We start from the raw sequence: 16,673 nt of genomic DNA, 5'->3' as shown, positions 1-16,673 counted from the left end.
TTTGGTTTAGTTGGTAAATACCATAGACTGTATAAAAATATGGACATAGTTACCGTGACGTCACTCGTTGGTTTCTGAAGAGCGGTTTTGAAGCTCAAAGCGAGCCGCTCCAGCCGTCGCCATCTTGGCAGTGCGTGACTCTGCCTAACTCCCAGCCAATCAAAAATGGGCAAAGAGGCGGGGCCGAATGGCTGAAACAAGCCACCTAGCGGCTGGTGGACCTGTCACTCAAAGCAGCCATGTCCTTCATTATGCAGAACTTTACGGCTTAATAAAATGTAAATGGGTGAGTTATAAAAAAATTCACCCCCGTACAGTTGTCATGAAAGGAGAAATTAGCTACAGAGACCAAAACTGTTTTTTGTACCAGGCTGTAAACATGTTTATTTCTGCTGTGAAGTTGGGCATTTTAACATGGGGGTCTATGGGGATTGACTCGCTTTTGGGGCCTCAAGTGGCCGTTCAAGGAACTGCAGTTTTTGGCTTCATTTTGCAGAACTACACAGGAAGGAAACACACTTAAGGCTAAGATGTTAGCGGTGTGTTGCTTCAGCCATCAGTCAATATAAGTTCACTTTATTAATGACGACACAGCTAAACAGTTCCAACCGCTGCCACTGAGACATGAAGTCTCAGTCTCAACTTCTCTCTAGAAATACTGAGTCAATCACTGTTTTCAACGTGTCATTATGGTCTCAATCTCTAAATTGAGGCCCTCTAATAAGTGTGCTGGAGGTCATTTTGGAAATTATCGCTCCGTTAATAACACTCACACTGAGTCGCACTATTGTCACAACATTCAGTGTTTCCAGAGCGTGAAAGGTGACATCTCGTACTCCTTATTTGAAAACTTCTGGCTCCAAACAGAAAATATGGCGCCGACTATAAGCTGCAATTCTGAGCTTCAAACTGACTCCAATGAACTGATGGGTGACATCACACCTCGCTACGGCCAGCTTTATGTACAGTCTATGAGATTAAAGGTTTTTCAGACACCAAATACAACATCTCAGACTACGTCTACATTAAGCTAAATTCTAAAACGCAGTTTTCATGCTTTCACAGCAGGAGTTTCAGCTGCGAATACCTCCGTCCACGTTAAAACACCAAAACAGGTAATTCGTCTCCTGCTGGGCATGTGCAGAGGACCGTTGAGGAAGTCAGCCCCAGAAAACCAACGAAGAAGAAACCGTATACTGTTTCTGTTTCCGCGGCGGCCTCCCGACATTTAGTTTATTGTGAGCAGATTCACACAGTTTGAGCAGAGAAATGTGGCAGATAGCTACGTACAAGCTGTCAAAGTAGACAATAAACACAGCAACACTCGTATGAATGTTTCTTCTTCTTCCTCTTCCAATGAAATGTCGCTCTACTGCCACCAACTGTTTTGTCAGTGATATGACAGCGTTTCTACAAAGCTCTGTTTCCCCCCGTACACACCACAACGCAAAACCAGCGTTTTCACATTTACACACTCTGGAAAAGCTCAATTTTATGGGAGAAATATGCCATTTTAGTCTGGACGGAGGCCAAAACGGAGAGAAAAAGATGTGTTTATGTAGTCAGATTAGTGTGGACATGGTCTCAGTTTATGACACTGTGAGACAGTCAAGTCAATTTTATTTATATAGTGCCAACAGAAGTTATCTCATAGAGCAGGTCTAGACTACAGAGGCCCAACATTCCCCCGTGAGCAGCACTTGGCGACAGCGGCAAAGAAAAACTCCCCTTTAACGGGAAGAAACCTCGAGCAGAATCCGGCTGTAGGTGGGCGGCCACCTGCCTTGACCAGTTGGGTCGAGAGAGAGAAAGACGGAGGGAGAGAAGACTCGCGTTTGAAGACTCTGAGTCACAGGTCTGAGCAGGTCGACGTGTATTAAAACACTCATTTATGCATTTACATCATACAGATTTACATGAGGCTCAAACGTCGGCAAACTCTCCTCATGCAAATATAACTGCAGAGAACATGACGTCCCATTTCAATGCAGACATGCACTTCGCTGTCTCCAAGGTGAGCACGTCTTCAAGCACCACAAATGGAGATTACTGTGATTACTCACTCAGCCAAACGGTTTCCATAGTGATGGATGGTAATTAGGCAGTGAGCTGGGGGGGAAAAGAGGGGAGGGGGTTTATAATATTGTATTTCTATCCAACCTTTGGTTGAGGTGTGATATTAGGCTGTCAGCTAAGAGGGGAGAAAAAGGGAGATGTGATTGCAGACAAATGAAGGAAAAAATATTTAGCGGTTTTGGTGTCAAAGCTGTGGCAGATCGCTGACGCTGTGTAGTTACACTCGGCGAGGAGAACAGTAGGTCCTCCGCTAGAAAACCTTTCCTCAAAACTCCTCCAGCAGGTTGTTGAACCCACTTTCTGTCAACTTGTTTCGCCTTTTTCAAGCTCAGTTGTGGCAGCTTAACAATGTGTGACCTGAGACTTTCATACTGGAGACGTTTAGAACTTCTGTGAGGATTCACAACCAGGAGGGAGATAAAGTGACGGTCAAAAAAATGAATGATTCACTTGTTCATGTGAGATAGGAAGGTCTGGAAGTTTGGACGTAGTGAGCTGCTGTAGCTGCAGGCTAGCGCTAGTCGGTCACAGTAGAGTTGCAGTGTGGGAAGAGATATTTTGGGTGCCCTTGGTTACTGGAGTAAAAATCTCATTCATTTCTCTCATAGACTATATTAGTGACTCACAGTTCTCTCTTTTACGGTTTGGATCAACATGAAACTCTCCTGGTTGAGTCATCAGAACAAAAGATGAACAACTGTGTTAGAGAATATCTGATTCTTTGATAAAAAAAAGTTGAAGCTACAAGACTGTGGACATAAAGATTTTAATGTAGCAGTTAACTACAACTCCCAAAGTGCATTTTGGCAAGAAACATCCCATCAATAAGCTCAAAATTCTGTTACATGTGTCACTAATGGTGGGCAGAAGATAAAGATTCATCAATTATGGCGCCGTTTAGCGTCAAAGTTGATAGTCTACCACTCTAACTGGCTTCTTCTCCATAGCAACAGCAGCCGAGGCTCATGGGTATTGTAGTATTTAGAGCTGTCCTCCGAAATGACGATGATGAGTTTCTACGTTCAGTAACATCGAGGAGATTGTTTCAATAAAACATTAAAAAGGGATACAAAATGAGGGAAAACAATCTGAAACCAGTGGCTCCTCATGCTACTGAACTCTGTGGCAGTTTGTTCACTATTGTGCACCGTTTCCTTCAATAAAACCGTATTAAAGATTGAATCAGTGGATGAGTTGGTGAACTTGGTTCAGTTTCTTTTCAAATGTAAATCACTGAAAGCCAGGTGAGGACGTTCTCTCCTCTCACTGGTCAGATGTGTCTGAGGCGGAAGCCAGAAAAATCTTCTTTCACCTGAACTACTGTTGTGTTTTTCAGGATATCAACTCTGTGTACCAGATCTTCCCGGATGAGGTTCTCGGCTCAGGACAGTTTGGCATCGTTTACGGAGGTAAAAACACAGCTGATCACTGGAGACATTATGTCTGCAGGCTCTGATGGAAGGAAGGGACACGGTTTATATAAAGTGTCCCTCAGATTCTGTTGCGGTTAGAGTTAGGGTGAAATTAGAGGTTTAGCTAAAAATATTGTTGTTTTCTCCACTGAAATCAATTAAATGCTGAGACACATTAAAATCAAGAGGGCCTCGCGACCCCCTGAAAAGCTTTGGCAACCCTTTGTGGGGTCGGGACCCCCAGTTTGGGAACCAGGGGTGTAAAAAAAATGTAACAGTGTTTGTTGATGGGTTTTTTTTGTGTGTTTGTCTGCAGGTAAACACAGGAAGTCCGGCCGAGACGTTGCCATCAAGATCATCGATAAACTCCGCTTCCCCACCAAACAGGAGAGCCAGCTGCGCAACGAGGTGGCCATCCTACAGGTACACACACACACACACGCACACGCACACGCACACGCACACGGACACACACACACACATGCGCGCGCGCACACACGCACACGGACACACACGCACACACACACACACACACGCAGCAGCGGCAGGCTGTCGGCAGTGAGTGAGACTTCCTGTCGTGAACGACTTCATTACCGTGGCAACACCGTAGGGGTGTGACATCCTATAATGTTCCAGCGCTGCTCAACCTGCAGAAGCTGCTGCAACACACACCTGCAGACAGACGAGTCCGTCCTCCTCTGTGGGAGTCTTTAGATAAAACTTATGATTTGATTTGATTTAAATTCTTCAATTTCTTGAACGCTGCCAGTTTTATTTATTCATAAAATATATGTAGTCATCAAAACCTGTAAACTAAAGTATCTATACTGTTAATGATGATGATGACTCCTCATCCTCCTCCTCGTAGAGCCTGCACCACCCGGGCGTGGTCAACCTGGACTGCATGTTCGAGACACCGGAGCGAGTGTTCGTTGTCATGGAGAAGCTCCATGGAGACATGCTGGAGATGATCCTGTCCAGTGAGAAAGGACGACTGCCCGAGAGGATCACCAAGTTCCTGGTCACACAGGTGACACACACACACAGACACACACACACACACACACACACACACACACACACACACGCACACACACACACACACACACACACACACACACACACACACACACACACACACACAGACACACACACACACACACACACACTCTTAACTAACTAAGCAACAGTTTTATTAATCTTGTCCATTATTGTTGTGTATTAGACTCCATACTTTGCATTATTGTGTTAATATTGTGACCACAGTCTAAATAATAATTAATACCACCACTTATTTTTAATGCTTTTTATTTGGGCTCCAAATGCAGCCCAAAATTTTAACCAAACTTTCAGAAAATCAGCAAAAGAAAATGCAAATTCATATTTGTTTCCATCCACTGCTGCTGTGTGAATATCAGCAGATAAACTAATTCTCCAGTTGGTGCCGTTAAACCGCCGCAGAAGAAGAAGACACGACGAGATGACATCATTAAAAGAGCGACAGTCAAAGTTCAAACGATGGAAAACATGATGGAAATATGACATTTCTGTTAGTTTCATGTATTGATGTGAGGAAGGTTACAGTCTCCTCATCATCGCTCCACACAGATCTGATGTTTTCAGCTCTTTAGTGACGTTTAAGTCACATGATTCATGTACGTCATCGAGTCTGTTTACTTTGCATTTTGTTTTTATTGATGCACCAACTTTTCCACCTCAGCCAAGTGTAAAAATACTTTTTTGCAAATGTGGATAAAAACAATCATGATTTTAAGGCTGCAAATAATGATTATTATCATCATCAATTAATCTGATGATTCGTCTTCTGATTAATCAATTAATTGTTTGGTTTATAAAATGTGTAAAATTTATATATAATAGTGAAAAACGCCTTTTAAGATACCCTAAAACCTAAGTTGATGTCTTCATTGGATTAAGAATCCAAAATCAAAATATATCAGTTTACTTTTCAAATAAGACAAAGAAAATCAATACAGAGACTTTTTGCTTGAAAAATGACTAAAACGATTATTTGATTATAAAAATAGCTTCTGTTAATTTTCAGATCAACATGATTTATTGTCTAAGTTTCTATTGATCTTTGTTGCATTTTCCTCTCAACTAACTTTGAATCAACATCTCATTTTAACAACATCAGTGTAAACGTGTTCAGATCTACAAATAAATAAAACACTTCATACACAGCAGAATTATAATCAAAATAAGACGGAAAAAATGATTAAACATTAAAAGCAAGTTAGAGGTAAATTCATATCTGAGTAGATTTTAATTCATTTAAGTTAGATTTTGTCTGTCCAAATTTGATGCATCCAAATGGGACCATACAGTCGCCATGGCAACTGCCCATATTTTCCTGCATCAGGAGATTTAGATGACCCTCTGGCCTTTCCTCCAGTGTCTCATCAGGTCAAAACTTACATTTGTACACAAGAAACTTCCAGATTACATTTCTGTAGCCCAGAGGACGAACCTGTTAGAATCTAATGACCCCGTTTTTTATTTGTAAAATTAGATTTCTGTGTTGAAAAGATTTCTACAGTGAATTATAACTGAATTATTTTCTGTCTGTGTGTCATCGTCAGATCCTGGTGGCTCTGCGTCATCTTCACTTCAAGAACATCGTCCACTGTGATCTGAAACCTGAAAACGTCCTGCTGGCGTCTGCAGATTCACTTCCACAGGTACAGAGTGTGTGTGTGTGTGTGTGTGTGTGTGTGTGTGTTTACTATAGTGCAGATATTGATTATATGATTTCTAGTAGTTATTTACAGTAAATATCAAATGTGGATCATGAGTGAGTCATTACTGCTTGAAGGCTGCATTTTATTTAAGGTATCAGTTTATTCAAAAGAGCAACAAGACTCAGAGTGTAAGACTGATGATTAAGAAATAAAATCACATCATTCTGCACAGAGAAGCTCAAACATCCTACTGCAGGGACAAGAAGAAAAACATATTTTTAAGTTTTGATCGCAAGACAGCCAGGAGCCCCAGCTGACCTGAGGGACCTGGAGGTGGAATAAGGGGTCAGAAGGTCTGCGATACAGGAGGGGGGTCAGCCCATTTAGGGCTTTATACACAAACTTGAACTCCTTTAATAATGCAGTGTATTTTAAAAGTTGATGTTATTATGTAAAACATTAATTTGAAAAGTAACTTAAGCTGTCAAATAAATGTAGGATAGTAAAAAGTAAAATATTTCCCTGTGAAATGTTGTGAAGTAGCAGTATCATATAGGATAAAATGGAAATACTCAAGTACAAGTACCTCAAAAGTACAACACTTGCTCAAGTTCAGTACCTGAGTAAATGTCCACCAATGTCTAAAACACATTTTTCACATTAGGTGTGTTTCCATCCACCTGTTTTTATTTGCATTTTCAATTAGCGCATAAAAAAAAAACTGTGGAAACAGAAATCTTGAAATATCGCAAACATTTTTTATGCTTGGCTGAGGCTGAAAAGTTAGTGCATCAACAAAAGCATGAAACAAAACCATCACGATTTCCATCATTTGAGCTTTGACTGTTGCTCTTTTAATGACGTCATCTCGTTGTGTTCTCTTCTTCTTCTGCGACGGTTTAATGGCACCGACTGGAGAACAGCAGTGGATGGAAACGTGCATTAATTCGCATTTTCTCTTTCTAACTTTGTGAAAAATTTGGTTAAAAGTTGTTATAAACCTGACTAAAGACAAATTCAGTCTGCAGTATTTGACTCAAAAATTGCAAATAGTTAAAATAAAAATTGTGATATAAGCTCCACAAAGTCAGCAGGTATTCAAGGTGATGAAAGATTTATGGATTCAAAACTCCAAATGCATCAAGACAAAACAATAATAGTGATAAAACGACCCTGAAAGCTGATGATGGGAGCTATAAGATACAGACTTTATATATACATGCATACAGGGAGGAGATGAAACAGCAGGATACAGGCAGGTAAACAAAAACAGACTCAGACTGTCAAACAGTCCATTAAGCGTCAGTGCGACTATTAGTAGCTTTCTGCAGTTTTCAGTCTCCTCTCCAGAAATAGCTGTTTGTGTCAGACACACTAAGTGTAATGATGCATCAGGCTGGTTGTTGGGCTGTCGAGTCCTCACACTTTTCTTACTGCGTATCATCTGCAGAAGCAAACAACATGCTGATGTGTTTAGCACTGATGCATCAAAGTTAGCTTAGTTAGAGCTGATCAGAGATCAGACAGCTAATGTAAACAAGAACAATCCAGCCTTTCTAATGATTGTGTTTATAATGTTGGAAATTAAACTAAATCTGAACAAATTCAGCCATAAAGTTGCAGTTCAAAAGAAAAAAAAAAGTGATTCAGTTTCTTTTCTGTTAAAAGGTTACGATTAACATCAATAACAGTGACAAGTAAAAACAGCTGTATGATGTCAGGTCTGAGAAAATAACCCTGATGATGTCATAGTGATGTCATCAAGGTCAGTCTAGATACTGAGATTACAGATCTATAAAAACTATAATACCTGTTTTTTGTTTAAAACCTTTGTAACGAACTGTAACCACTCCTCTACGGCAGTTTATTTTTTTTACTTTTCTTCTGCAAACCGTAAAAATAAATATTTTGTTTATGATCATTTTGTGGAAGAAGAACTTTATTTTTTTTTTGTTTTTTTTAAGTAATTGTTTTTACATGTTTTTACAGTGGGTGTTTTAAAGGTAGACAGTCTCAACCAGATGTTCTTATTCATTTTTCTTTTGAGACACAAAACTGTAATTACAACAGTAAATACAAAGAGGAACAGGATGACTCTGTTGTTGTTTTCTAATGTATAAATTTGCGTTTCAAAAGCTGCCGCTGTTCATTTTAATCTACAACGGAGGTAATTTATCTATCTGCACGGTTCTTTAGATGCGGTGGAAAAACAAACAGGAATAAACAAAAGGGATTTATAGTTCCTGGGATTAGTTCATCTGATTTAAAAAAAGGGAAAACATTGAAAACGAAGGCTCATGAATGTGTAATTAACCACCAGCAACATCTACATGAACCTACTGTCAATAAAGACAAAAACATAAGTCAGAGAAATTAAACATAAATGTAGAACTTCAGTAAATCATCTCACATATAACAAACCTTGTTTTACATCTTTGAACATAAGTGACTGAGAAAAACTACAAAATGGCAATGAAAGAAAAGCACACTAAAAAAAGTGCATAAAAGTTAATAATTTTTCCAAGGTACTTTAACATAAATCAAGACAGAGTGGTGGCTGGACTTCACCCCTGCAAATCAGCTGCAGGTGAGATGTAATTCAGATGTTGTGTAACAGACCGCCGTCCTCTACTTGCAGGTGAAGTTATGCGACTTTGGATTTGCTCGAATCATCGGTGAGAAGTCGTTCCGGCGTTCGGTGGTTGGCACGCCGGCGTACCTCGCTCCGGAGGTCCTGAGGAACAAAGGCTACAACCGCTCTCTAGACATGTGGTCAGTCGGAGTCATCATCTACGTCAGGTAGGACGAGATGCGTATGTTCTTTAATGTTACTTCTGTATTTTATATTAAACTCACCGTTTCTCTCTGTGTGCTGCAGCCTCAGTGGGACATTCCCATTTAATGAAGATGAAGATATCAACGATCAGATCCAGAACGCTGCCTTCATGTACCCTCCACACCCCTGGAAGAAAGTCTCTCAGGAAGGTACATCAAGACAAATTCAAGCTGTAGGTGACAGTAGACGAGTTGCCATCATTGTGGTGGCACCTCACTTGACAACCTGTGTATAAAACTGAAATATGTAAAGAATTTCACTTTTAAAGTGCTTTTGCCAAGAAAACTCTGAGATCTTGAATAAGGAGGTATATGTTAAAAATATTGTCATTAAACGCCATTAAAGACAACATATTCTGCACATATTCAGATTTACATTTATATTCTGGGGCTCTACTGGAATATCTTTACATGATTTACAGTTAAAAACTCCTTATTTATCTTCTACTGGTTCTTTATGCAGCCCCTCAGTTCAGCCTCTGTCTGAAACAGGCTGTTTTAGCTCCTGTCTCTTTAAGGCCCCGCCTCCTGATGAGCCCACTCTGTTCTGATTGGTCAGCATCAGGAAGCTTCCTCCAGCTCGTAAGGCTGCATAAAGCTATAGTAGCAGGATTTCACTTATTTTTCTCGGTATTTACTCAAAATAGTTTCGACATGTTCAACCTGTTCACTCATTGGCAATAGAAAAACGATTAATACGTGTAAAGTGCTTCACAATTATCACACTTAAGGTACTCTTTAATTTGTCACCTGTATGTATGTGCTCCTTAAAACCATGTTAGAAGTGAAGGTAAATACAATCAAAGGCAGAAAGCATGGTAAAGATGTAGTTACAAAAGTGCCTTAACTTTAAATTTAACCCTGAACAGAATCTAAATTAAGCATCTCCATTAAATAACTTTATTCGTGTTTGCATGTGGGCAGAGGACAAAATAAGTTCTGTAACAGAAGCCCTTTCAGAGTGATCTTTGAAAATGCAGATCTGTTGACGCACTCAAGAGTTTATTCTCTGACATTTAATCCTCCTGCGACTGACAGAAAACCACTTGCGTTTATTTTCAACCGGAGCTGGAGTTACTCTGGTGGTATGAGGAGGCGGAGGGAAGGTTAAGAGCACTTCAGGGGATCCGGCTGAGCAGCAAGTGAGTCAGGCTGATTTAAATCTGTCTCGTAGTCAACAGGACAATTGCAGCCAACACACACACGGCGGACGCATTTAGAGACAATGACGGCAACAACATGAGTCACGCAGCAGCAGAAGAGAAAGGCTCAAACACACTTCAACACACAAGGACATGTTGGAGATATCATAAAAATAATAACCTGTGCTGATGTTTGAGGACAAAAAATAACCACCGAGTCACACAGAGAGGTGAAACAAACTATTCATCTTGATCACTTTATATTTGTTGGTGGAGGAAGGCTCATTACAGAATGACATGGTACCCTTCGGGTTGAATCATCCATCATCCACTGAGACACTGATCTAAAAAAAATCAGCTCCACTGACAAAAAGTCAAAGCTACAAAACTGTAGCCATGGCAACTGCAGGAGTAAAGTCAACTACAAGTCCCAGAGAGCTTTGCTGGAAGAATGATCCAATCAGAGAGCTTCAGATTCACGTTCACGCTATGTCGTATGGATGGGAAGGATTGGCAAGTTATCAACTTGTGAGCGTTCAAACAACTCAGGAAGGTTATATGATAACTGAGGGTTTAAAATACTGTGCATTGATAAAATTACATTATGTCCATTAAATTTGGTTTTAATTGCACTGAATAACAGATTCTGGCTGAAGTGAGGCATCCATGTTTACGTGAATGTCAGACACTTCCATATTGTTATTGCAGTTCAATTCAAAATACTTCATTGTTGTCCAGGTATGTTACAATACAATTGTTTCTATTTTCCCTAAAATTACTGCGAAATTTTTTTTGTTTAAACTGAGCATTTTTGTCAAGGAAATCACAATTTTTCCCTATAATTATTACCAAATTACATGATTATTTTTAAGAAACTGCCTAGGAAATTAAGAGTAAATTTTCAAAATTATTTGGTTCCATTCACCTATTATTGCAATTTGTATTCTTATATTGAATCTTGTGCTTGTCTGTGGACAAATTTTCACAATTTTACATCAGACTCCCCAGGGCAACTTAGCAACTACTTGGAATTAATTGATTGGAAGTGTACCAATTGAACTGTTTCTATTCTCCCTAAAATTACTATTAAATTCTACACTTCTTTTCAGGAAACTTCTTTATTATTAGACATATCAAAATTACAGACCTTTAAACTAAAGTGTTACTGGAATATTTATTTGGATTTGAACTGAGCTTTTCTGTCAAAGAAATTACAGTTTTCCTTATAATTATTACCAAATTACGTAATTCATTCTAGGAAACTTTGTAAAAAGAAAAAAGAAAAAAAATCAGACCCATGATACATTCACCTACTGCTGCAAATTTTATTCTTGATATGTGGTTATGTTAGCAACTACCTGGAATTAATTGATTCCAACAGAGCCATCTGTATTTCCCTTAAAATCACTGCCAATTTCTATACTTCTTTTCAGGAAACTTGTTGGAAGTTATTTGGTATTATAACAGAAGTTCCACCTGTACCTGTAAAATGAAATATTACTAAATGTTTATTTGTGAGCTTTACTGTCAAGGAAATTTAAATATTTCCATATAATTATCACCAAATTACGTAATTCTTTCCATGAAATTTCAGACCAATGGCTCATTCACCTATTTACCCATTCTTGGAAATGTCATTATTCAAATACTGTATGTTGAATTGTGTGTTCCTGTCTGTTAAAGAATTTTGTATGTTCAGCTGACCTGCTGACTAAAAGATTATCCAGGGAATTAATTGATTCCAATTGAACCATCTTTATTTTCCCTAAAACTACGACCATATTTCTATACTTCTTTGGAAAGGAAACTTGGAAGAAATATATTAGAAATTACAGACTGGGTAAAATAAAGTCTTCTGTGTTTCAAATTAATCTTCATGCAAGATGACAAGTTAGAGTTTTCCCTAGAAAAGTGTGATCAATTTCAGAGAAGTAATTAATTTATTATCATGGGAAAACCTTCAACACCAGTCTGTCCGGGAGATTCAGATATCTTGCTGTGAGCTGAAGTGTTGGACAGACTGACATCGCCATCATTTCGGCCCCACAGATTAAACATGGGTCATGTGACAAAGAGGAATGAACTGCTGTCGCAGAGAAGCAAGGGAGGGACTCAAGAAGCAATGCGGTTCTGGGAAAGAGTTGGACAGACAGATTTGGGGGTGAGGTAGCAGCGGTGGTGGTTAGGGGGGTCTATTCATGTGTTGGTCCATTCACGTGCATAATGCCAAGTGAGTCTCCTATAGACTACAGGGGCCTCAGGGCCCCAGAGCTGTTCAGGCCGCTGACCCCTGAAGAAATGTTAACATCATGTTAGCTTTGCTCATTAGCCCCGACCGGCCCCTCACCACAGGGGGGGGCCTCGACCCCACATCCTCCGCCCCCTGCTCCTCTCCTTCATCCCTCCATCTCTTCCTACCCTCAAAATTTTCTCGTTCATCAATTCTTCCTCTTAAACTTCTTGCTTTGTGTTTTTATTTGTTCATTCTTTCCTTCCCTGCAGCCATTGACCTGATTAACAACCTACTGCAAGTTAAGATGAGGAAGAGATACAGTGTTGACAAAACCCTCAGTCACCCTTGGTTACAGGTAAGACATTATTAAGACCACTTAAAATATAATGTTTGTTTAAACAGCTGAGATTAATATTCACGTGACAAAGAATTTCAAATCCAGCAAATCATGTTTACATGATTCCTGCCTTCAACCAGCAGACTCACCTGGACACCAAAGACTGATGAGAAAGTGGAAGAAACTAAACTAAGATTAACAACTAGATACTAGTGTAAATACTAGATGAAAGAAGAGATAAAATCCTACAAGGAAGATGACTTAAAGATAAATAATAGACTTAACAGAAGACTAAATTTAACAATGAATACCAAACTGAAGCATGTGTTCTGGAGTAAAGAGCAACATAAAATCTAATTAATACAATCTTTACATGAGAAAGATGAGATTTAACACTAGATTTAAGAGTAAACAATAAGAGTTTGCTTGCTTTCCATGTGACGGTGGCTGACAAAAGTATTCACACAATGAAATACTTTTGAATTTATTCAATTTTAGACTAAATGAACAGCATACTGGTGTTTCTTGAGTGTGAAAGTTCATTCCTGACCTGGTTCATTCCTGACTCCTGGTTTTTCTGCTGCTATATTACCACCTATATTTTTTGATTTGTTGTTCTTGTTTGAGGGTGTGTTTGTTTCGTACACCAGGACTACCAAATGTGGCTGGACCTGCGGAACCTGGAGTGCCGGATGAACGAGCGCTACATCACCCACGAGAGCGACGACCTGCGCTGGCATCACCACGCCCAGCTCAGTGGCCTCGACTACCCCACCTACCTTGGCAACGGTCCCTGCAGCGACGGCGGACAGGGGATGGAGCGTTACCGTGAGCAGGAGGAGGAGCTGGAGACCCTCAGCGAGAGGGTCAGCGAACTTTGAGGGTGTGGGGGGTTCACGTGAAAAGTTTTGCCCGGACACGAAGAAATAGCGACTGTAACAGCACAAAAGCACAAAATTAGAAATGAGATATTTTAAGATCAGTTACAAATTTTTTACAAAAAACAAACAGAATAACATTAAAATATAACAGATAGCAGATAATTAAAATTTCCTTCACAGTCCATTAAACCAAAAATTCAAACCAAACTTACGCTGTAGACCTGCTTCTTTTCTACGGAAGTGCATTGCAATTAAATTAGAGATGTTATCTCATAATTATGACTTTATGATTTTGTAATTATAATAAAATATCTCTGCGATGTAACTTCAGCTAGATGTCCCACAAGACCCTTATCTCATATTCAAGATCCTTGTTTCGTAATTTTAAGGTAAAGATGCTGTAATTTTTTTTGTATTACAAGGTTAAATCTCGTAATTATTTCACCTAGTGATTACAAGATCCTTGTTTCATAATTATAAGATAAATATTTTACAATTATTCTCTATTGTTTATGAGAGCCCTGTTTCGGAATTACAACAGAAGAATTTCGTTATTATTTTTAGATTATAATAGCCTTGTTTCATAATCACAAGGTAAATATCTCGTAATTTATTATTATTATTATTATTTGTATCTTTCTGTAATTATGAGATACTTGTCTTGTTTTGTTAGATCTCATAATTATTTTATCTCTTGATTATGAGACTCTTGTTTCATAATCATGAGGTAAAGATGTTAATAATCATTTTATCTCTGTTAAGTTATCACAAGGATCTCATAGTTATTTTATCATGTAATTATGGCATCCTTGTTTTGTAATTTCAAAGATTTTACAAATAAGGTAACAATATGTATCTGTATTGTACTGTTTAAATAAGCAAGCAAATAGATCAACTTACCATGAGAATTATACCTAATACTTACAAAACAAGGATCTCATTATAAAACGATATGGATCTTGTGATTATAAAATACTGAGTCAAAATGATAATATAATACATTTATCAATAAAATAAATACATGGTCCATATCTCATAATCATAAGTTTTGTCTGTATTGCCTCTGTTAAACAAAATAGGTAAAATAATTAATTCATAATTACAAAACAAGGTTCTCATAATTACATGATCAAATAATTAAGAGATCCTTACTTTATAATCACTTGACAAGGACCTATAATTATGAGTTATGGATCTTTTGATTGTAAGACAGATCATTCTGAAATGCTGAGTCATAATTAACAAATAATATATTTTTTCTCTAGTGAATGTAATGCAATTTACTTTTCAACCTTGACCCATAGTTATTTATCAAAAGACAATCAGGAAAAAAATCTGAAAAGCATCTTTCATTTATATTTGGAAACCATGAAACTTCCCAGTTTGTGCCCCTCTCCTAATCATCACTTTTCTATTTGAGACGTTGTACTGATGATTATGGTCAAGTTACGGAAATAAGCCACAACTGTCATCAAAATTAAATGAGTATATCATGAAACATGGAGGCAGGTCATTAATCTAAATTTAGGAAGGGTTTTAAGACATGATCCATAATTTTCTGACTCTTTGCTGGTAAAGTAAAGTAGAATTTTGAGCCATTTCTACGGTTGTGCTCTCTCAGTCACCGTACATTTTACTTACATTTTCTATTAGTTTTCACCCTGTGTACAATACATATTTAAGTGCTTAATCAATAAAAATATACATACATGAATCAATAGTGAAAATAATGACAAAGAAAATCATCCCTCAGCCCTGGCAGAAAAGTCTCTTTTTGTGTAATGTATAATTATTTAAAGTGAAAAATTAAACTAAAATTAAAACTCTACTATTGACAGTTGACCTTCATAATATAAATATAGTTCTTGATGTTTTCCATTGTAGGAAAGCAGTGAAAGGTCAGGGGTCAGGGTTTCATTCCAAAAACAAAGTATCCAAAATAATGAAATTATTTACAGATAAACCGACTGCTGCAGCCATTAAAACAATTCATTATATGGAGTTGGAGTACTCTTGGTTTCAGGTATAATGGATATGTAGCATTTTGGAATGAAAATCCTCAGTTGCTCAAAAATCAATGCCAACAAAAAAAACCAAAAACAACAAGAGAAAAATATTTATCAGTATTTTTCTGGTTCTGTTTTTCCAAACACTGTATCCACAGTTATCTAACACCGACAGAAGTGTTCAGATGTTTTTGCATCACCATGATTTATTTATTTATTTATTTATTAATCTTTGTGAGATTTTAATTTGACAAATCCAAGGCTCTGTCTGGACAGTAGCAGAGCTTTCAGTGTGTGTTGCTAACTGTGGTTTAAGAACTAAATGGCTGCCCGTCACTCAGTCTGAAGGCAATTAAACATTCAAGTCTTTTTTCAGAGAAAACATTGACTAAACTCAATTTAAAAAAAAAAGAGGAAAACTCCTGTTTTCCAAAAAAAAAAAAAACAGCATGTTTGGCAGCAGGTTCACCTGAATGTACCGATGTTTTCAGTTTTTCAGCACATTTACTGTACATATAACCGATGTACACACTGTTCTAGCTTTTAATGGACACAAATTCAAGGCCATGATCACTCTGGAAGCTTTTTGGAATCGGTTTTGTTTTTATCTCCAACTTCTGCCTTGTAAAAACTTTTCAATGTTGAGAATTTTAGGAATTTTACCTGGAGTCAAGTTTCTCAGTTTTACCTACATAACACTACAAGGACTGTAGGTAGAGCTCTTAAATAATGATAATAATGATAAAACACTTTTTGATAGTTAGCTGATGCTAGCTAGATACGATGAAAGCAGTTTTCCAACTTGCTGTTTGCTTTAAATTTCAGTAAAAGGAAAAGAAGCTTCTCAAGTGATCATGGCCTCACTTAAACTCTGTTGGTCTAGTGTTGCCTTGCTTACTAGTAAACATACAAAAAAAATTGAAATGTTAAAAAATGCAACCTGATCTCACAGGAATGATCACAACCTCTTAACTCTGCATTACGTGGTGGTGGCACATAATGTGTTAAAATTATGTACGTTAGGAGCAGCGTTGCCAGATGTACAATAG

General features: G+C 38.1%; 1 protein-coding gene across 1 annotated transcript in view; it reads left to right on the top strand.

Annotated features, from left to right (window-relative positions):
- prkd1 (protein kinase D1) overlaps positions 1-14,272 on the top strand; it is a 50,679-nt gene extending 36,407 nt beyond the window's left edge. Inside the window, exons 14-21 of the mRNA XM_067614588.1 lie at positions 3,413-3,485; positions 3,805-3,911; positions 4,357-4,518; positions 6,092-6,190; positions 8,829-8,989; positions 9,069-9,175; positions 12,670-12,755; positions 13,388-14,272. Of these exons, the coding sequence (XP_067470689.1) occupies positions 3,413-3,485; positions 3,805-3,911; positions 4,357-4,518; positions 6,092-6,190; positions 8,829-8,989; positions 9,069-9,175; positions 12,670-12,755; positions 13,388-13,618 (1,026 nt within the window). The 3' untranslated portion in view covers positions 13,619-14,272. The remainder of the gene's footprint in view (positions 1-3,412; positions 3,486-3,804; positions 3,912-4,356; positions 4,519-6,091; positions 6,191-8,828; positions 8,990-9,068; positions 9,176-12,669; positions 12,756-13,387) is intronic.
- The last annotated feature ends 2,401 nt before the right edge of the window (positions 14,273-16,673 follow it).

Source organism: Thunnus thynnus, chromosome 16 (genome assembly GCF_963924715.1).
Source record: "Thunnus thynnus chromosome 16, fThuThy2.1, whole genome shotgun sequence".
NCBI lineage: Eukaryota > Metazoa > Chordata > Actinopteri > Scombriformes > Scombridae > Thunnus > Thunnus thynnus.
The sequence above is the reverse complement of the archived record's forward strand: the minus strand, read 5'-3'. Positions and strand labels throughout refer to the sequence as shown.